Genomic DNA, 22,381 nt, shown 5'->3' with positions numbered 1-22,381 from the left:
TTTTTTAAAATAAAAGGGTTCCTGGTTATTAACCAAATCGGCTTAAGGTCTATTTCCACATCATTAATTAAAAGCGATTAAGCCTTAAAAGTGACATTATTATATCCATATGCGCCATCAACACATACATATAATTCAAAAAACCTAATCCAACAAAACCCAATACCAACTGACAACATGATAAGAGATTATTATCGCTCTGAATTTGTTTGAAAAAAATAAAAAAAAAAAAACAAAAACAAACATTACCCAAGTAAACAAAAAAACTCGTTTAATATTACATTAAAAACATATTCAACTTTTTATATTGTTTTCGTTTGGCGTAATTAGCATTAGCATTATAAGGCTTAAAGAAGTATGTTGGCACTCTTTTTCATACTTAATGTGCAAAGCATATGGCCAAAATAAAAACCTAACAAAAAAAAAAAAAATGGAAATTACTGAAGAAATATATGGCAACAGTTATACAGAAGAACTAAGAGAAACATTAGAGAGTTTTTATCTTATATCCTGTGGCTGCCATTTTGGATGCAAGTACCGAATTATATTTTTAATCGCTTCCTTTCCAAAAGTTGCCAAAAAAAATTAAAACTGGCAATGAGTTCTTTAGGCCACATGAATAAAAAAAATATTCATGCACATTGAAGATGGTTTAGGGTTTAGATTCCAACTAATTAAGAAATAATTTATTATGTTTTATCTTTGGGAAGAAAAATTTTACTCTTGTTTTATTTTGTAATAAAATGTTTTTTTTTTTTGTTTAATGTAGTGTTTTGGCGGAGTGATATTGTCATAAAAAAGAAAACGGATGTACCGAAGGATTTTCTCATTGCTGTATGAAATCAGAATAGATGTCATTTAAATGTTAGCACATATCTGTAATGACTTATTTGGAGATTTTTGCGGATGAAATTATAATACTCGTGAAAAGCATTTATGGAAGGTTTTAGTTGTTGGTTTTAGAACTATGCTTTCAGTGCAAGGGAGACTGCCAGCCATATTTTCTTGTTGTTGTATGCAATGGTCGGAATAAGTATTTAGACAAAATAAACATTTTTCGATCTAATGAGAATAATCTGCAACGGTTAAAGATAAAATAAGGAAGTTGACGGTTATTTAATAAGTGTATTACGATGAATCTCATGATAATCAAAGTCAGTCATATGGGTTGTACATAATCATGCTTCGAGGTTACATTTTTTTTGTATAATAAGTGCTAGATATCAATCAGATATAATATTACGATGATAAAGAATGACAAAAAATTGTGTACCGCAAATTTGTCTGTCTGCCTGCCTGTATCCATGTAGCTTTAGACTTTCTTTTTTTGGAAAAATGATAAAAGAAAATGTTTAAAGAAATGGCTCTAATGATTTTCAATTTAAATTCCAAGATGACCCATTTTTCTATGGAGCCTGGGCCCAGGGCGTACACCAACGAGACTAGTATCAAATGAAAGCTTATATTAAGCTCTATTAGTGAACCAAATATTTTCAAAATTGGTTTTGAGGATTTCGAGATATTTGAGTCTGAAGTTGAGGACGAACAAATCAGAAAAATCAGATTTTTTCGAAACAAATCTTAATAGCATCCGAAGTATAGAACCTAGAAAAACAATTTTGGTACCAAATGAAAGTTTAAGGTATTACCTTTCGACAATTACTAATATCTTTTTCCTATGCTCTGCTCAGTATTTTTGTATATATGGTTTTTAGGCTTTAAGACTGATTTCTACGACTGATATCTCGAAAAAATAAGTTATGAAATACACTTTTTTTTTACACCAATGCAATCTTCAATTAATAACCTTTTATTTCATTTACATAAAAGTTACATTACTTCAAACAAAACCATATTTTAAACAAAAAAACTAAAAAAATTAAAAAAAAAAATGAATATAATTTTGTTCAACTTTATTCAAAGCTTAATTAATAGTTGATAATAAAGATCATCGTAGTCTAAAAGCCGGCAGCATATTTTGGCAATTTTGGTATAACCGTTCTAAAAAAATTACCACGAGATATCAGTCGTAGAAAACAGTCTTAGGGATTTTTTTTTCAAAAAATAGCCTAAGAAATATATATGTATACAAAAATACTGAGCAGAGCATAAGAAAAAGATATTAGTATTAGTCGAAAGGTAACCTTAACCTTTCATTTGGTACCAAAATTTTTATTTTGTATTTGTATTTGCAACTTTTAGTTTCTAAACTATTTCAAGCGATAATTTCCTAAGAAATTTTTGTAAGACTTCATCACTATATTAATGAGTTTCAAGTTAAAAAAAATTACCTCTTGAATTGAAGTAAAAAAAAAATCTTTAAAAGTCCACTGTGAAATGAGAGTTTTATTTAAAAAAATAATAACTTTTCCGCTTTCTATGGAAGTAAAGTGATTTATATATTTTGAAATGTTTTTTTTATTTCTATTTAGTTTTCACTAGCATTGATACTTTGTGCCAGTTGCAAAAATTATACTGCTTTCTAATAGGATAATGACTGTTAAAACAAAAAGGAATATATGACTGTTGTAAAGTTTCTAATTTCTACCGAATGATTAAATAAATAAAATACTATCACATAGTACAATAATTCCCTTTTAATAATATTGAAAGTTTGTAAAACAAACAAAAAAAAATGTATTTCGTGGACATGCATTTAAGAACTTTTTAAAGTGAAAACTTCTTTAGTATCGTAGTGATTTGAAACAATATGAAACGAAAACGCGACACGACTTCAACTTGTTATAACTTTTTTGTTTTAATAGATAGATGAATGAAATTTGTACTGTAGATAGGTAATTAAATAATATATTATTGTACAAAATTTCAATTTATTTCATATTCAAAATTCGGAGATAACGGTAAAAAGATGTTCTTTTCCAACACACGTTATATCTTTTGATCTAGTGCACATACAAATTTGATTTAACTTTAATACGCATGCTGATAACATAACCTTTTATTTGATATATATCACACAAAACGTTACGTGCTCTACAAGTTACACAATCTTAAATTGAAAAAAATTTAAAAATACCTCAAAACACCTGTGGAGATCTGTTGGCGTTGACCAGCTACCAGTGTAGGAAGTACCGTAATCTCAGTCTGGAAATTCGACATGGTTGACTTTAAAAAATTCTAACTTCTCTTGTAGACATCTTTGAAATAAGATTCATACAACATTATACAAGGTAAAACAATAAGCTTTCACATACAATTTTTTATAGGTTGTCAAACGAAAAAATTGATTTAATAGCATGAGAATATAAAAATAAATGTTTTTTTTTGCTTTTTGGATGAAATTTCATCGAGTTTAAAAAATTCTAGCTCTTTTTGTAGATGTCTCATACACCTAATCGATATATATATATATTTTGAGCTAAGACAATAAGCTTTCAGATGGTATAAAATTTTTTATAGGTTGTTAGGGAAAAAAATGGATTTAATAGTGTGAGAAGATAAAAATACGTGTTTTTTCGCTTTTTTTTGATGGAAATTGATCGAGTTCAAAAATTCTAGCTCTTTTGGTAGATGTCTTATAGACTTGATCGATATATAATTTTGAGCTAAGACAATGAGCTTTCAGATGATATAAAATTTATCTAGGTGATAGAATAAAAATAGGTAGATTTTTTATATTTTTTTTGCAAGAAAAATGATTTTTTAAGGTTTCACTTCTACCACGTGTGAATTGCACACATGATTTTTTTTTTTAATTTTCGTAAAAAATACAAAGTTTAACTCTTTCGATAAAAACGCACTTTAAAAAAAAACGTACAATTCCATCGAGTGAAACATCAAAAGAAAGGTATCTTTAAGCTTTGTAAATACATGAAATCCAAGAGTTATTTTGCAATCCAACATTTTTTGTCTTTCTTTTATTCGGAAGCAGATATCTTTGGATCCAAGCCGTCAAAACAAATTTTTGTTTAAGTGTTTGCAGTGTTTTGGTTCTAATGATTCCACTTATCTTATTAAGAACATTATCTCAAATCAGGCATTTTATTCTTCCCACGTCACTGCATGTCGTGACAAAACCGACTCAACTGGACCGTTAAGTATAGTTTAAATATTATTATTTTTTTTTTTTAAATAAAGTTCTGTTTTTGTATACAATTCGTGTAAAATTGAAGAAAATCTTTTAAACATGGGCGTTCAATCTTTTTGCAGAAAATGTCACATAGCTCTTCATTTATTTAATCTATAATTCTTATAATACACATATTTTTAACATTTTTTCTGATTATGGATTAAAAATTTAGCGTTCTCCCAGACCTAAACAAACTAAACTTATTCTGACTTGTGTTGTACAAAGGTTTCTTACTGAGATTATTAATAATGTTACATATTACATTATTATAAATGTGTCATTTCCAAAACTGAACTTATCAAAAAATAAATCCATTTAATTTTTTTTTTCGCAATGTCCTGCTTCTCAATCATAAATTTTGTTCTTTAATTCATACCAACGCGTTTTCTATTTTTAGAGAAGAAAATTTATTTCAATCATAAATATAAGTCAAAAAAAAATTCTAAATGAAAAAAGGCGGAACGATAAGGTTTCCTTTGCTATTTCCGGTATGGTAACTTCAAATATAATCACCAATTTGAGACGCAAAGTAATCATATTAAGATTTCTATTACAAAAAGGATTTATTAAATTAGCAATGCTAATGGAGGAGTGTCCACACTGGCTCTCTAACTCTGACACAGAGCAAAAGTGTTAGTTTCCGACCAAAAATTCACCAATTTTCATAAATGACCACATACTTCCGTTTCTAAACAGTATATATGTACGTCATAGTTTCTCTCACATAGTTAAACTATTTTACACCCCCTCAACCTACACAAACCCATTGTTATTGTTGTCGTTTGTCGTCGCAGTCAGTTCGTCGTGCCATAAGCACTTTGAATTGGCTTGTTTCTCCTTTGAAGCTCCATTCAAGGTGAACATACCCATAATAACATAAATAAAGTGATGTATGTATAACTCGGTAAATGTCCTGCTGCCTATAACATAAGGCCTAGCCAAAAAGCGAACCAACAATATAATGAACAAAATGGCTAGCACGCGATTGATGTATAACATAATACAAGGCAGGCGAGTAATAGCTTTAGGTATCCGTGTTAAATTAATAAAAAAAAATAATAATATACATTCATATATATAAAATGTATCTATTCATACAAACGAGGAGTAGTAGTAGCTTCCATCACCCAGGGAATAATAATCAGAATAATGTAAATTTAAATGAAAAGCTTGTGGTTTTGTTGTTGTATAATTTGTAGTGAAAATAATCAAAAATCGCTATCAATGGGGGACTTTTGGTCGCTATTGGACTTGAAATTATTTTTCTATTTTATTTTTGTATTATGTTTTCATATTCGAACGAACACAAAACGATGATATGATGAACATTGAAAAATTTTGTGTGTTTACATAATGCATGCGGTTCTATTGAATGATTTTTAACAATAGATGAAAGGCGGTCAATTGGTAGTGGATTTGGTTATGTATATCGAGCAATTAGCGGATGTTGACAGAATAATATCGGTTTTTAATTAATTCAATAACAAGGTTAAAAAATAAAAATGTTAAATTAGTAGAATTGACGACCTTATAAAAAAATTAAGTTCAAGAACAATAACCAAAAATATGATAGAAAAAAGTTTAATGGTTAATTTTTGATAGTTGATGTCCACTTGTTGGGTTTTTAATAAAATCTTTACTTTATCCGGCATTTCCTAAGACGAAAATCCTTCCTTGACAAGTGACTTAGAGGTTAATATTGGTAAATATGAAATCACTTATAACTTCTGCATCTCAAAAGCTAGAACTGTGTCAATACGTCTATATGGATGGCATTTGCAACAAAAAGTCAATTTCGGAAAAAAAGTGGTTTTATTCTGTTCTTACCACTGATGATTTATTTGTTCAAATCGGGTATCTAGAACTGGAAACCCCTTGGAAGAAAACTCTTATTCTTTTTTTTTTCAACAGCAGATGAATATTATTCATGGCAATCGAAAAAGATTAAAGGAATAGTTCTTAAATATTTTTAAGGATTTTGTCCAATTCTTCAACTTGTATTTAGAGGAATCACTCAATAATCTTGCATATACAAACATAGGAGGTGCATAGATTTTGAATGGCTTTAATTCAGTGTACGTACAATACCAAAATTCTTTAGTTGTTTATTTTTAGTGGTTAAAGTTTAAAGTTAATAAGAACTTTTAAGGACAGATACATTGGCACACCAGAATATTAAAAACGTTGTTAATTTTAAAACTGAAACCAAAAATAAAGGATATGTATGAAAGTTTGTCCTTATTAATCACACTTCTTTATGTTATTGTTTCTCATTTAAAAAAAGGCTGTTTGATCTAAAAAAAAAAAAACATTACGTCGTATTTTCGGTATTTTCGTGTAAAGTCATTTTCTCGAACTTAAAATTATGTCCAGGAAATATAATATTCCAAAGCATTTGCTATTGTTGTTTTTCCGAAACCCATCATCTATTTAAGATACCTAGTATCTCTAGAAACGTTCATTGCACAAACAAAACGCAATTACTTTAGCTACTTAAAATGTCAGCAAACCAAGTCAAAAAAAAAAAAAAAAAAATTCGTGTGGAATTTAATATAAATCATTTGAAAAATTGTTTCTCTACACAAAAAATCCGAGATATACGTTTAGGTGGTCCACGCTTGTATGGGAAAAATAAAATTTTCAAATAAATTTTCAAATAAACCCCCTTGTTTGGTTCCACATCCTATTGGTATCATTTATCATACTGTTGAATTTTCAGCCTCCTATCTTATGCAGAAGGGAGTGCTGATTAGCCCAGTAATTTTAGACATTTTTTAACCCAATCTGCGGAAAAATTCCTACTGGGCTCGATTTTGGTATAGACCTTCGTTACGGCGTTGTTATGAAGATGTGAAAAATCGACATTGATATCGTGTCCGCGTTAAGAGTTATAGGGGTCAAAAGGTCACAAAAACTGGGTTTTCACGATTTTCAGCAAAACGGTAAGTCTTATCAAAAAATTTTCAATGCAAGAATTGTAGACCAGATTATTATATATAAAAAGTGTCATGACACTTTTTTTCCTAAGACCCACCGTTTCTTAGGTATAACGATTCAAAAAGTTGAAGTTTAGTTGTAATCGTCATAATCCTATTCCTGAAAAAAAAACTCCTAACTGAAAAGTTCCTGAAATTTCATTATTTTTTTAGCTTGAATTTCGTTCCTCAACTGTTAAGAATATGGGGAAACCAAAAAAAAAATGGAAATTTTCGCCATTTTTCCGATTGGGGCCCTTCTCCCGAAACCATTTCCCTGGGAATTTTTGTTTAGAATATGTCTAAAAATACACAGGGTGTGCAATAGAGAATGGACAACCCTAAAACGGCTTATAGCTACACTTATGATTGTTCTAAAAACAGATAGAAAAAAGTTCTATCGCAACCAGTTCATAAAATATGGACTTTTTTTCGTTCAGTGTATTTTAAATTTTATCATCTTATGTTTTCGTTCACTACAACCACGAATGAATGAATTTTATTTATTTCTTTTTTTTATAATTTTCTACAATAATTGGATGAGTACATAAACACTTTAAAAATTTCATAGCTATTGCACATTTTCGTAAAAAAAATTTTGAAATCTGTTTTTTGATGCAAAATGTAAAAAAAGTATTTTATGAAAAATTTTAAACACCTGTGGTATTAAATAAATCTATAGAAACCTAGGTGGCCAACTTTCTTAAAAATATTCTCCTTATACCAGAATATTTTTAAGAAAGTTGGCCACCTAGGTTTCTATAGATTTATTTTATACCACAGGTGTTTAAAATTTTTCATAAAATACTTTTTTTACATTTTGCATCAAAAAACAGATTTCAAAATTTTCAAACCAAGAAAATTAGGACTTGCGGACATGAGATTTTTTTAGATTTTTGAGGGAAGTTAAAGAATATCCAAACAAAGATTAAAATGAAAAAATTAGCCTATTAGCACTTATTCCTTAGATGAACAAGAATCTTCTTTAGTGCATATCCTAAAATTTGCCGCTCCATAAAAAAATACCATTATTTCGTAGGTATATATATTTTTTGTAATGGATTGTTTTGATTTTTAATAATGATGGATTCTAAAATCTTCATGCAAAATTTGGTTCATCTACCATAACTTTTAAGGGTTTGTCGGCAGTAAGTTTGCAACTGTTATAATAATATGAGTTGACAGATGAAAAACAGGTATAACTTTTTCCAGAGACGTCAGATTGTCTTGATTTTTGATTTTTTGGAATCAGCATTAAAAAATAGCTTGAAATCATGTATCATATGTGTATATAATACCATAGCCTATTTTTGCTAATTTTGAAAATCTGCATTTCGCGATTTGACCTTGAAATCGCGACAAGCGGACATGAGATTTTTCTAGACTTTTGAGATATGTTATAGAATGGCAAAAGGAAGATATTCAGCAAAAAAAATTTCTACTAACATTCATTCCGAGGTTAAACCCTTATTTGACTGGATTATTTTAATTATTTAGGAATACTGACAGCTAAAATTTTTGAGATGTTGTTGTTTCACAACTTACAATAAATTTTAAAATCATAATTTGCAAATATTGAATATTTTTTTAATGCACATATTTCCATTAACTTGGTATATTTTACTTCATAGAATCGATTTTTCCTTGGTTGAGTTATTTGTAAATTTTGATCAAAACTCTGCCGGAGTAAAAATTAATTTTTCAAAACTCTTCTTTCAAAATACTGTTTTTCAGAATTCTGCTAATCAAAATACTGCACTCAGAGAAAAACGTTGGCACTTTCAACAAATTATATTTTGTCCAAAGAAAATATTATTCCTTATTTAAGAGTGCAAAGTGTTCTAAAAATGTATAGTAAAAACATATAGAATTTACGTTCTCATCTAAGGAATAAGAACCAACAATTTATTTCTTTTAAAACAAAAATTTGAACATTAATATTGTTGTAACAACAAAATATTTTTGTAGGAGGAATTGAAGTTTTAACGATTATTTATTGGCGGACAACATTGTTTTTTTCTCTGAGTGTATTTTTCAAACTTCAGCTTTTCAGAATGCAGCTTTTCAAAATTATTCTGTTTTATAAAGCTCTCAATAAACTAAAAAAGTGCAAGCTCCTTACCATTTTCCAAACCCTATTTTAATTATTTTGTAGAATCTTGTAAAATCATCCTTTCATTTAAAAAAAAAATGGAATATTCGTTCGAAAGCAGAATTTTGAAAACCAGAATTTTGAAATCAGAACTTTGACCCGCTCCCGATATTTGTATCCACTATGTATTTGTATATTCCATGTTTTGTATTCGTGAAGAAATCAGACTTGAGATAAGAACGATATTAGTTTTTAAAGGACCTTGTCTGAAAAACCATTTTAAGATAATTATATGCCCATTAATGTCAAATTTGAAGTTATTTATTATTTTAATTATTTAAGAGAATGCCAATCTAAGCTCAATTTTATTTTTTGCAAAAACATTGATTTAATATGTAAAAAATGGGATGCGGTGTAAAAAAAAAACAATGTAGGTACTAGTCTCAAATTTCTTATGTACCTACAAAAATATTTGTTTACTAATTTTCTTAAAAAAAAAAAAACAGACATAGTGCTTTTGTCCTCGTTAGGGCGCATAGGACCATGCGATTTTATTCATTTTTTTTTTTAATTTTATTGCTAAAACAACAAAAATTGCTTCTAACACAGGATAGCTCTGGCTTTCTCTTTCTGTTATTCTGCACAATGTGGACCAAAATTAAGTTGACGGTGTCCAGGATTGATATTTTATAACATTAATGTTTCACAAACTTTAAATTGCCCAAAAATACGAAAAAAACTATTAGAAAAGCATTTAAATAGAAATCACGCACTACTTCGTCTTAAACTTTTTTATAATCTTAACATAAAAAAACAATACTTTTAAATTTATTTATGACCACACGTGTTTTTGATTCTCATGGATTTTCAACTTTTTATCATAAAAAACTAATTTTTTAAAAAATAATTTCTTGGAAAAAAAGTTTTAAAATAAAATTGGTAGGTATGTCATTTTGTAGAAATCACTAATCAACATCTAAAAACAAAATTTCAAAAAAAAAATGTCCCGTTTTCGAAAATTTTATTTTTCAAAAAAAAAAAAAATTAAAAATTTTCTTTAGAATCCAAAAATTATTTTTTTCGAAATTTCATTTTTGGCTTATATTTAAGTTATATAAATGCTTCTTCATAAAAAGTTTCGGAGAATATTGGATTAAAAAAAAAACGGTTCTATGGCAGGTACCGTTAATAATGATTTTCAAAAAAAAAAAATTTCATTAGAAGATAGACCTTGTCTTAAAACTTACATTTGAATTTTTTAAACAAAATCGTTGGAGCCGTTTTTGAACATTTTCAACTTTATTAAAATCGGTATATGACAAGTCCAAAAAAACTAATTCCAAAAACCCCTCTGGAGAGTCTTCAAAAAATGCTACATACCAAATTTGAAGTCAATCTGTTTAGGCTGTAGCTAGTTATACAGGGGGACTTCCGGGACCCATTTTTTTGGCATTCTCTACCATCATAATATCATGGAAAAATGTTATCTCAACTTTTTGTACGAATGCATAACTTGATATATAGTACCTATATCGCAAGTAAAAATGGCCACATGCATATTCATCCCATGACAAAAAAAAAATCAAAAATTTGAAAACGCGGCAATAAATGTAATTAATATGGTATATTTTGTGACATTTGACAGTTGTGTTAATTCCACAACCACATTTTCAAATTTGTTTAACTATAGTTTATTACTAGTCTTTTTTAAAATCACTAAAATTATGGCACGTGTTTTCAATAAAGGAGTGTGAACAAGATGAGATGCAGTTGATATATTTTCATCGATGAATGTCTCGCTATCTTCCTATGTTTACCCTTAATGTATTAATGGACGAATAATTTCCATTTTTTGCTAATAAGACAAGAGATGAAGACAGCTTTGGTTAGTATTGTTAATGCAATACCCGTGGCTGAAATAATATTTTCACGTTATCTTTCAAGTTAAATAAAAAAAAATAATGTATTTCTTTTTTGTTTGAAGCTTGATGTGTTATTATTATAATTTCCTGTTAGGACTCATTCCTATTCCCCCTCCTACCAACATCGTTATGATAATGCACTTTAAGGCTTCATGCATACACTAATATAATGAAAAAAAAAAGAGAAGAAAGTTATCAGAACGAGTGATTTGCATGTTGGGTAATTCCGCATATAAATTTTTCAGTTAAGTCACAGAGAAACACATAGGAAATATACTAAATATAGGTTAAATCAGTTGATTTATATTGACATGACCCAATTGTGTGTGTATACTAAAAGTTGACCCCATGACCACTACTTATTTTGTGTGCTTGTTCAACTGAAAAAATAAACGGGGTGAATATAAATTTGTTGTTTCTTACTGTTATAGTCGCATACGAGTACAAAGTAGAAATTAAGTTAACCTACATGTTGCAAAGAGAGGACAAAAAAAAATCCATAACTTCTATACAATCTTGATTTCTTTATTTGGAGACTAACTGTTAACCAAGTTCTATAGCAAAACTGTCAACATAAGAGTTACAAATTAGATGCGTATCACTTAAGTGGGTACTTATGGGCCCGAAATACCATTTATGCGAATTACGTCAATTTCAGAAAAAAGTCAAAAAGGAGCTTTTGTGTTGTGCGTCGTCGTATACAATATATCAAGTCTAAAGTAGAAAAATCTAGTTCAACCTAAAAGTAACCCATTACCAACAAAACTCTCTTTCCCTAAATAAAAATACTTTCTTAATCAATCCATTTAAGTAGGTATCGATGAATTTACGATATTGTTTGGATTTCCGTGTGTTGGTTAGGACGACGGTAGAACGAGAATCCAACAAGACATAAATATCCTTGTTATCTGAAGATATATATATATATTTGCTTCAATGAGGCTATTTTGGGGGTAAAGTTATGCTTCAGATGGAAAATCAGGCGTCACACTGGTAGACGCCACGTGAGTTAAATCTGTACTTGATGTATGTTTTTCCGCGTCATAGTGAAGTTATATATAATAAATTGATGATAGAAATGGTTGTATTTGTTTCAAGAGAAAAACAAGTAATTTGTTGAGATATAAAAATTACTTTTAATCGATTTTATATCAATAGAATTGCTATGTTACTGAATGGATGTGGACGATGTTTTTGAAAAGTGTTATTTTGAGATTATCTGTTTATGAATGAAATTTCAAAAAAAAAAAAAACATAACTGTAAAAAAGCTATATGTTGAAATTCAAACTTGCTAAAAAAGCATTGCGGTATCAAAATGTAAATTTTGATTAATTTTTAAATGTTTTTTAAAACTTACCAGCAAAATAATCAAAATTTAAAAGAAACAAATATATAAATCCAAAACATTGAATTTGTATTTGGTACTCTTGAAGTCTGATGGATTCGAGTTAGATTAAATTCGACTTAAAAAAATTGACTGAATTAAAAAATATGACGAACATTAGGAAGGAAATTCAAATATTTTCTAAATCCTTGTAACGATTTGACAAAACTTGACAAACTTGAGGATTTTACTTGAGAGATTTAAAAATTGTTTTTTTTTTAAATACGGTTTCAATCGGATATTCTGTACTTTTAAACTGCGCAAATAATAGCATTCGACTTAAAATATTTTATTTCAAAAACTAAAGTTGAAAATACTTTGAAAAATTTAAATTTCTTTTCAGACTTAAGTTAAGTTGCGGTTTCTCATTTTAATTTTCAATAGAGAGTTGACTAGTAGAAAAAGAGCAGCACGCCGCCGCGGCGGCGGAGTGCCGTTCTACTTTTATTTCAAAATTCTCATCTTTTTTTCCCTCAGTGTAGACAACGCACATAGGAGTATTTCGATCAAAAACCTGGACAAAATTATTTTTTGAAGTAAAACAATTTAAATAATAATTTCTATCTTCGTGACCTTTTTCTTATAATATTGAATCCTAAAACAATTTATTTTTGCTAGGCGGTTTTATGTAAATAAGTTGAAAAACTTTAAAAACGGATGTGATAAGAAAAACTAAAAAAAGTAGTATGAAATTTCATACACCCAAAATGTGAAAAAATAAAATATCTAAAATTTTAGGGCTTCTAGAAAGAAACCATTGTGATTTTAAGGCCTAGTGAATCCAAATGCATCAATTTCAATAGCGAAAATTTCTGAAAAATCTTAACAACCAGTAAAAAAAAAAGTATAGGGCGTATGAGTGTTTTTTACTCAAAGTGAAAATTTCATTCGCAAATTATTTTGTTAATCGCAAAAATTCGCACCCAAATTTTTCATATTAAATTAAAATAATAGACAAAGTTATCATAAATCTATGTATCGAAGTAGAATAGAAGGGTATACTATAACAAAGCACTTAGACTTAAAAAAAAAAAGCAATACAAATATCTATATGTGGCAGATTCTTTTCCCAGTGTCATTTAATTGAACAAAAAACATTTAATATTTCCATAACTACTCTTTAACTATTATTCAATACCTGCAATTGTATTTTTCATTTGAAAATTTTATGTTTAAAAGCACACTCGCTCACAATCAATCTCCTAACAATGCTCACCAAATCACCACAAATAAAAAAAAATCCAGAAAATAAACAACTCACTTTGAACATGTTTTGTCACTCCACAAAATTTTCCACAAAAAAAAAGGAGTGCCACATATAAGCCCCTGTATATTTACCATCCGCTTTGTAAAAAATTTTATTCAAAATTTTGATTTTTAGAAAATCGACTTTTGTCCAGCTTTTCGGCCAAAATACTCCTATGTGCAAAGTAAAAATAATTTGATAAAAATGGGTAAAAACACAAGTTAAAAAAAAATGATTTTTTTCAAAAAAAAAAAAAAAAAAACACAAATTTGGCGACCCATTACAAAGAAAATATACTTTGAGAAAAATTTATTACTCCGTTTTCCAAAATTTGATTTTTCAAAAAAAAAAAAAAATTTAAGTAAGTAGTTTTTTTTTATAAACCGCTCCGCTTCGAAGTTATTCAACTTTAAAATATAAAATTAAATTTTTTTTAATTTTTTCTAATTTTTTGATGAAAAAACTTTGCAAAAAATTTGGCAAACTTTTCAAATTGTTTGCATTCTATGTTGTTTTTTTTTTTTTTACAGTTCTTTTTATATTTAACTGTCAAACTCCTAATACTACCATATTAGAATTTTTCAATAAATTCGAATTATTTATTTTTTCAGCTTAAAATTAATTTTATTAATTTTTCGCGTCGGTTTTTTTTTTAAATTTTATAAACACATTTTTGTAATGATTAAATCAAGCTTTTTTGATGAACCATTAAAAGTTATAAAATTCCAAACACAAAAACACAATCTTTCCCATGTAAATCATAATATGGGAAATAGAAATTTGCGATGCGGCAGTACTTAATTTTAATATTAAGGGCTGTAACTTTTATAAGATTTTTATTCGTCAACAATATTTTCTATATAACAATGTATGAACAAAAAAAATCATTTTTTTAATCAGTCTAATATATATGCTAGGTACCGTTAATTTTCATTTTTTTTACGATCACTTCGTAGTGTTTCAAAGTGTCATTTTCCTTAATTTTCTTAAAGTTTTCAATATAACTTGATCCAATGCAGCAACACTGCACGTATAACAAAAAACCATACACAAACCCTTTCTAATTTAAAGTTTAGTTTTTTTTTTAATTTAATTTAAAAAACAGTTGTACCGGTTTAATATTGGTATTTTAATATTTGATTGTATGTATTTCAGGTCTTATTAAATAAATTTTAATTATGTAAGCTCGTATCGCTTTTGTTTTCGCCCCCAGATAATCACACTGTATACATTAAGAATAAGAACATAATGGTTTCTCACTTCTTCTTATTTTGAATAGGTTTTCATTTTTTATAAGGAAGCCTTAATATAAAATATAACTTTTTTTGCAATCCCGAATTATAATAGCAAAATTTATTCAATGCATAAAACGAAAGCAATAATTTCAGTTATAAAATATTCCATAAAGCTTTTTCCGGACGATTTGTTTTTGGATTTGTCAGATTTATATCCTTCCATTGCCGTGATCCCAATCGAAACAATTATTTCTGAAGCTTATCTCTTAGAACAGGTATTGCATTATTCCTTGTGTCAGGTTGATAAAATTGACTGGACAGCGATTAAACCAACGATAAAACCATAAAACCGAAACTGAATTCAAATCTTAATTTATTGCGGCCATAAGTTTACTTCTTTTCTGTCATTATATTTTATTTTTTATTTCTGTATGATTTTTATGGGGTATCGCATCTGTCTGACTGTGATTTTTTTCTTTCAAGTCCCAAAAATAAAAACAAATTCTCACAGACTTGAATTTCTTCTGTTTTTAATGAAGTTTTCAATTTATACTCTGGCTGTTCGAAGAACTTCGTCTTTTTCTCATTTTCCTTTTATTCTTAACCATCTGCTGTATACCCCTCTTCCCCCTTCCCTTCAACGGAAAAAAATCCATTATGAATTAAAAACAAAAAAATATCAGGTCACCGTCTTGAGTCAAATGTTTTTATTACCACACTTAAAAAGCTATTGGAGGCCAGTTTGCGTTTATACAGTCAATTCATGGCAAAGTTCATCCAAAAATATGCTCCGTTTACAACAAAAAGCAAAAAAAAAAAGAATCCCAATACTCCCGAGGAATAGCTACTATAATATAATATAAATTCTGAGTATAATTTTCAAGAAATAAATTTGAAAAGGGAAAATGGTAAAGCAATAAATGCCATTTACTTCTCTCCGACATTATACACACTCCCAAAAAGGAAATCTGGCATTGATTGGATTTTGACATTATCCACTTTATGAAAGCAAAATATCAGGATTTAACAACCTTCGTTCTCGCGCATTCAATCGAATATTTTTGATGATTATACTCCTTGACATTTAGGCTCTTTTTACTCCCCCAGTAGCAGTAGCAGCCAGCAGCATAGCATCGTTTGAACTTTTATACGAGATTTAAAACTAATCCGAGTGAAATATGAAAAAAAAAAAAAAATGTTCCTTCCGTAATCAATATTATAAATCTACCTATCTCTACATACAATATCGCTGAGTTATATTTTTAGAATTTACAAATCAAATTGGTATATAGTTTAATGACGAAGGACTCTTTTATAGAAATAATGGAAATGAAAAAAAAAATGTAAAAGTTCAATTTGAAAAGCAAAAAAAAAAAAAATATCATCAAACATCTGTGATTCAATTTTTTCTTTGGAAAATAATGATTGCTTTATTGTGATACTAATTAACTCGAAAGGGAAATGATCGATTTATGAACTCAAAAGTTATCATCATGTCATGAGTAATAAATATCTTAAAGGGAAAGTTTTTTTAATTAAAACCATATTTTTAAAGGCTTCTTAGATAAGTTAAAAAACAAAAAATACTCGTACTTTTTATTCTGAATATGAACCGAAAACATTATAAGAAAACTGAAAAAAAAACTTAATTTTTATTTTTCTCAAAATTAAATTTTACCGAGTGCGGAACAAAACCAAAATTTAAAAAAAATCATCAAACCGTTTTCAAAAATTGATTTTCAAAAAAAAAAAAAGTAGCCAAAAAAAGTAAGAAATCAACAAAAGGGTCTTTGGTAGATACAGTTAATAATAATGGTAAAGAAGACATTATTTTCCAAAAATTTAAATTTTGGAAAATAAGACCCTTTTGTTGAGTTCTTACTTTTTTTGCCTACTTTTTTTTTGAAAATCAATTTTTGAAAACGGTTTGATTATTTTTTTTTTTTAATTTTGGTTTTGTTCCGCACTCGGTTAAATAGTTGATTTTCTTAACTATACAATGATATAAAAAATGTTTTGATAATTATTTGTTTCCCAACTAATAGCCAATGTTTAAGTGATAGAATTGTTAAGAATAATAGTTAATTATATGCAGCGAAATTACGTATTTAAGAAAGTGTTTTTTTTTTTTAATTTCACAATATCTGCATTCAATCGGAAAAGATTTGGAATGAATAAATAAACAAATTCGAAGAGATTCTGGACTTTCAGCATATTTCTTTTGAACCATTACTTTTGGGATAGGCACATAGAAATTTTCAAAAATTTTCCAAAGAAGTTGAAAAAAAATATTCATCAACACTTAAAAAAAAAATTTCAAAACAATTCATTAACCCGTTTTTATAAAATAGTTTTTTTTCAAAATTAAATTTTTTGTATCTAAAAAATATGTATGTCTCTTCAATATTTTAAAAAAATTTAATATAAGCGCTTCTGCAAAAAAAAAAAAAATGCTTAAGTTTATTGTTCTGTCACAAAAGTACCACCTTATTTTCAAAATTACACACCAAAATTTTAATAAAAATCGTAAGAATCCCGTTTCTGAAAAAAACGTGTCTACTTTAATCATATGACAACTTCCGTTAGTTTTGGTCGTAAAAAAAATTCTATTTCACCTATAGAGGACATTTTTCCAGCGTACAGTGGTGCCTTTCATGTCAAAAATCAAAAGAAAAATATACGATTAAGTTAGCTTAATGAATATCGAAAATTTATTCGATCATTAATTTAGTTTTAAAACTATTCATATTCAATTAAAAAAAATAAAAAAAAAAAAACAAAGTACAAAAGTGACAAATCAGTACGTCATACTTTTAGAAATTTTATTGTGCTATTTATAATATTTGTTTTTAATAAGTAACAATTTTGACAACACTATCATATCGTCGGTCTCATAAGAAAACTCGTAACTACACTTTTTTTCAAAAATGACTTTTGAATGCCATTCTTTAGAAAATATGTCAGCGGAGCAACCCAGAAAATTTGGGGTCATTCCGAAAACTCTAAATTAGAGATGCCGCGAACATTCGGCCACTATTCGGTATTCGGCCTATTTTTCAGGTATTCGGTATTCGGCCGAATAGTTTAACTATTCGGCCGAATACCGAATACCAAATGGAGAAGAAAAAAGACATAAATTATTATACCAAAATGTGTGTTTTATTAAAAAATTGTAATTTTAGTACTTATAATCTACTGAGGCAAGTTGTGGTGAATGAAAACTATTTGTTCCGCATTTGTTGGTGGTAAACGATTACGTTTATCTTCGTAGACTATTCACTGTAGTCTTTCACTGTAAAAACTTGTCCCAGGAGACGAAAGGTAGAAATTTAGCAAATGTCTCCGCCGTTCGATCTTGGCGAACAGTCTTCATACATATGTATATAATTCGATTTCAGATGTCTACCTTATGCAGTAGTAGGTAGTGTGTTCAGAAATTTATCTTAAAAGTAGTTCAGTTATTCATCGTTAAAACACGATGTTGTTGGGAATTTCTTAAGCCACGTCTTTTCTTGAGACAAAGTATAACATTTTTGAAATTACCAACGTTTTTTTCTGAGTGTCCTTGGCCGAATATTCGGTATTTGGCCAAATCAATGTTCGCGGCATCTCTACTCTAAATAGACTTAAATTCAAATTTTGCACAACGCGTTTCTTTGTTTACTCTTTCGTCTCTCCTGTAAAATTTTGATTTTGGGAGTTACGAGGTTTTCTCATGAGACCGACGATATCAAATTTGAATAAATAATATGTTTTTCGCTTTATTGTTGCCAACTATATTTCAAAGTAAAAACTAAAAAGAAAACATGAAATAAAATAAAAACCATTGCTCAACAAAACGAATATTCAATTGGTAACAAGATATACACTGCCGCTCATCTGAATAGTTTCACATTTTAGTTCATTTTACATTTGGCCTGTCTTGGTATTTAATGCAATGGCACATCTTTTTTATGTATGTAACGAGAGAACATCTTTATGCGCTTAGTTTAGGAGAAAAAAATTGTCTTGGGGCCTACCGTTCTTCTCACACAGTAGCTAGACCAAATCTAGTCATAAAATCAAGCATATTTTTTGGCTCATCTGAATAGGTTCAAAAGCAAAAATGTTAATAAATGATGAGTTGCGTGGGTCTGTTGGACTCAAAATTGTGTCTGTCAATAAATCTGATTGTGTATAACCTGTAAGGATGAAAACGGGTCGTGAAAAATCTTTAGGCGCGGAAAAAATGTGGAAAATAAAAGAAGCCTTTGAATTAGACCGAAACCAACGATGCATTGGGACAAAAACAAATACAAGTTAAAATTTAGTAAGCAGTTATTTGCGCAATATCCAAGGGTATAGAAACAACATTAAAAGTCGATGTAACTCAGTCACAACATGGGCCGATAGATGTGCAATGATCAGAATAGCATGACTTCGAGCTAAAAATTAAGCTGAAAACCGGTATAAAATGCAGTTTAACGACGGCAAAACGGGTTGTCAGAAGTGGTAAACATTTGAGGAGAACAAAACTTCGCAAAAATTATCAGTTTACAAACCACGAACAGAAACTCACCTCCAATAAAAAAAAAAAAATTGTCGTGAAAGTCGAATTTGCAACCGCTGATTTTTCAAAGGAAAAAAATGAATTAAGTGGGCCCTGAGGGCTAAATTCCTATTTTTATGAGCTTCGTAGAGAGAAGCATTATTTTAAGGTGTCTACATAGCTGTGAAGGCAATGTCATTAAGTGCAAAGCTATTTCCTCATACAAAACTTTTGATCTGCAATTTCAAACAGAGTTTTTTTTTACTATTGGAGGTGAGTTTCTGTTCGTGGTTTGTAAACTGATAATTTTTGCGAAGTTTTGTTCTCCTCAAATGTTTACCACTTCTGACAACCCGTTTTGCCGTCGTTAAACTGCATTTTATACCGGTTTTCAGCTTAATTTTTAGCTCGAAGTCATGCTATTCTGATCATTGCACATCTATCGGCCCATGTTGTGACTGAGTTACATCGACTTTTAATGTTGTTTCTATACCCTTGGATATTGCGCACATAACTGCTTACTAAATTTTAACTTGTGTTTGTTTTTGTCCCAATGCATCGTTGGTTTCGGTCTAATTCAAAGGCTTCTTTTATTTTCCACATTTTTTCCGCGCCTAAAGATTTTTCACGACCCGTTTTCATCCTTACAGGTTATACACAATCAGATTTATTGACAGACACAATTTTGAGTCCAACAGACCCACGCAACTCATCATTTATTAACATTTTTGCTTTTGAACCTATTCAGATGAGCCAAAAAATATGCTTGATTTTATGACTAGATTTGGTCTAGCTACTGTGTGAGAAGAACGGTAGGCCCCAAGACAATTTTTTTTCTCCTAAACTAAGCGCATAAAGATGTTCTCTCGTTACATACATAAAAAAGATGTGCCATTGCATTAAATACCAAGACAGGCCAAATGTAAAATGAACTAAAATGTGAACCTATTCAGATGAGCGGCAGTGTACCTACTTCTCTAATATATTTTAACAATCTCAATTCGAATTCAAAATTAAAAAAAAAAATTTGTCACGTTTTTAAGACAAAAACTCATCTTGAATTTTTTATAAAAAAATTTAAATCCAATTTATGTTTTCAATTTCATACTTATTTATATAGAAGCTTCTTTTTAGAAATTTTTTTTTTGTGGAACATGTGAAGATTTTAAAGACCTTAAAAATATTAAAATAATTTATAAAAAAAATTCAAAAATTGAATCATTTTTGAAAATATTTGTTTCCAAAGAAAATTTGGTAAAGGTTTTAAGTATGAGGTCTGCACATAAAGATAAGCATCGAAATCAGTAAATGCCAACTCTATAAAACCCTTTTAGAGAAATTGATTTATGTAACGAAATGTGGTTACAAAATCCTCTTTATATCTTTTATTCCATCCACAAAAGTAAAAACAAGTATAGTATTTTCTACATCTATTTAAAAACCGCATTAAAAACATCATCATAATAACATTTTTAAGATTAGATTTCACCCAAACCCTTGCACCTTTAATGTAAGAAAAAAAAATGTGTGGAATTGAAATATGTTATATTTTTGCCTTGGCAAAGATTCAGCACCCGTAATCTGTTATGTTATGAATTATGTTGTATTTGTATTTTCACTAGGTGCCCCAGTTTTCTCCCATACATATATCCGAATGCTTTTAGAAGCCCCACTTGCACTTTACCCATTAAAAATAAAAATAAAAAAAATAATAATAAAAAAAAAATAATAAAATAAATCACAATGTTGTTATCACCTGTTCGTGCAAAACTACACACCATGCAAAATTGATATGAATGAGCGCACCAACACTGTTATAGTTCTTGTTTTATTTATCTTTAGAATAGAAAATTAATTAAAATTAATAATCATTATTTTTCATTTTTTTGTTTTCTTTCAATTTATAGCTCCGCAAGCCAGCATCTACACTTTCAATTCCTGGCTCGATGAAAACACCTTCCATTGCGAATCGGGAACAGATCTCATCTGGATGCAACGAAGAAGCAGCCGAAGCGCTAGTGGGCATCCACTCCGATTATCCAAGGTAATTTTTCTAGTTTAGATTTAATTTTTATCTAAAAAGTTGAAAGAGAACTAACAAGCAACATTTTAAGAGGATACACCTAATTTAAATTAAATTATTATCAGCTTTATACGTGTTATAGTAACTCGCTCACTTTTAGCTACTTTATAAAGTTATCAATCTGAATAGAGTCACTTTAATCCTCTAGGGCTTGGAAATTTGAAAAGTTTTTGAGTAATTTTATGAATCCCTAAGGAGTTTTCAAAGACGTTCTTCAAAACTATTATGTTGAAAGTATTCCGGTAAACTTTAAATTCAAGAAAAGAAATTTGGAGTTTTTAGGTTAAAATTGAGGTGCTTTATGTTCTGAGATCGCTAGACCTTTTATATGGATTAAAAGGTTACAAAACCGGGGTATATATGGAACAAATTAGGCTGAGTTCATTTAGCACAGAATGAAAATGTATTTACAACACATTTTTTTTGGTGGACAAAACCGCCGAAATCGAAACTGCCTACAGCAGTGTTTTTTTAAAGTGTGAGTCACGACCTCTTGGGGTCACAAAAAATTCAGTGGGTGCTCCAGCCAAAGATTTAAAAAAAATGTATGTGCTAAAATAAAATCAAACAAAATCGTTCACAAATCCATTTTTACCATTCGATATGCAGCTAAATCTATAAGATTTTCAAGTTCAAGTAATTTAATAGTTAACAAATATCGATTTTTTCGATGAAAGTTCTTCAAAAAGAATCAAAATTGTTTGCTTGTGAACCATAACCACATTTTTCTGAGAAATCCTCTGATTTTGTCTTTTCTTGTTATAATATGTACCCTCTCTTCAAAGTTTTATAAAAACTCAATATTTAAAAAAAAATTTGTATGGT

General features: G+C 28.8%; 1 protein-coding gene across 7 annotated transcripts in view; it reads left to right on the top strand.

Annotated features, from left to right (window-relative positions):
- LOC129911576 (small conductance calcium-activated potassium channel protein) overlaps positions 1-22,381 on the top strand; it is a 233,909-nt gene that overhangs the window by 156,941 nt on the left and 54,587 nt on the right. For all 7 annotated transcript variants that reach the window (XM_055989409.1, XM_055989412.1, XM_055989407.1 and 4 more), the window contains one exon: positions 21,381-21,517. In XM_055989409.1, coding sequence (XP_055845384.1) covers positions 21,381-21,517 — 137 coding nt within the window. The remainder of the gene's footprint in view (positions 1-21,380; positions 21,518-22,381) is intronic.

The sequence above is a fragment of the Episyrphus balteatus genome, chromosome 2, assembly GCF_945859705.1.
Source record: "Episyrphus balteatus chromosome 2, idEpiBalt1.1, whole genome shotgun sequence".
Taxonomy (NCBI): domain Eukaryota; kingdom Metazoa; phylum Arthropoda; class Insecta; order Diptera; family Syrphidae; genus Episyrphus; species Episyrphus balteatus.
The sequence above is the reverse complement of the archived record's forward strand: the minus strand, read 5'-3'. Positions and strand labels throughout refer to the sequence as shown.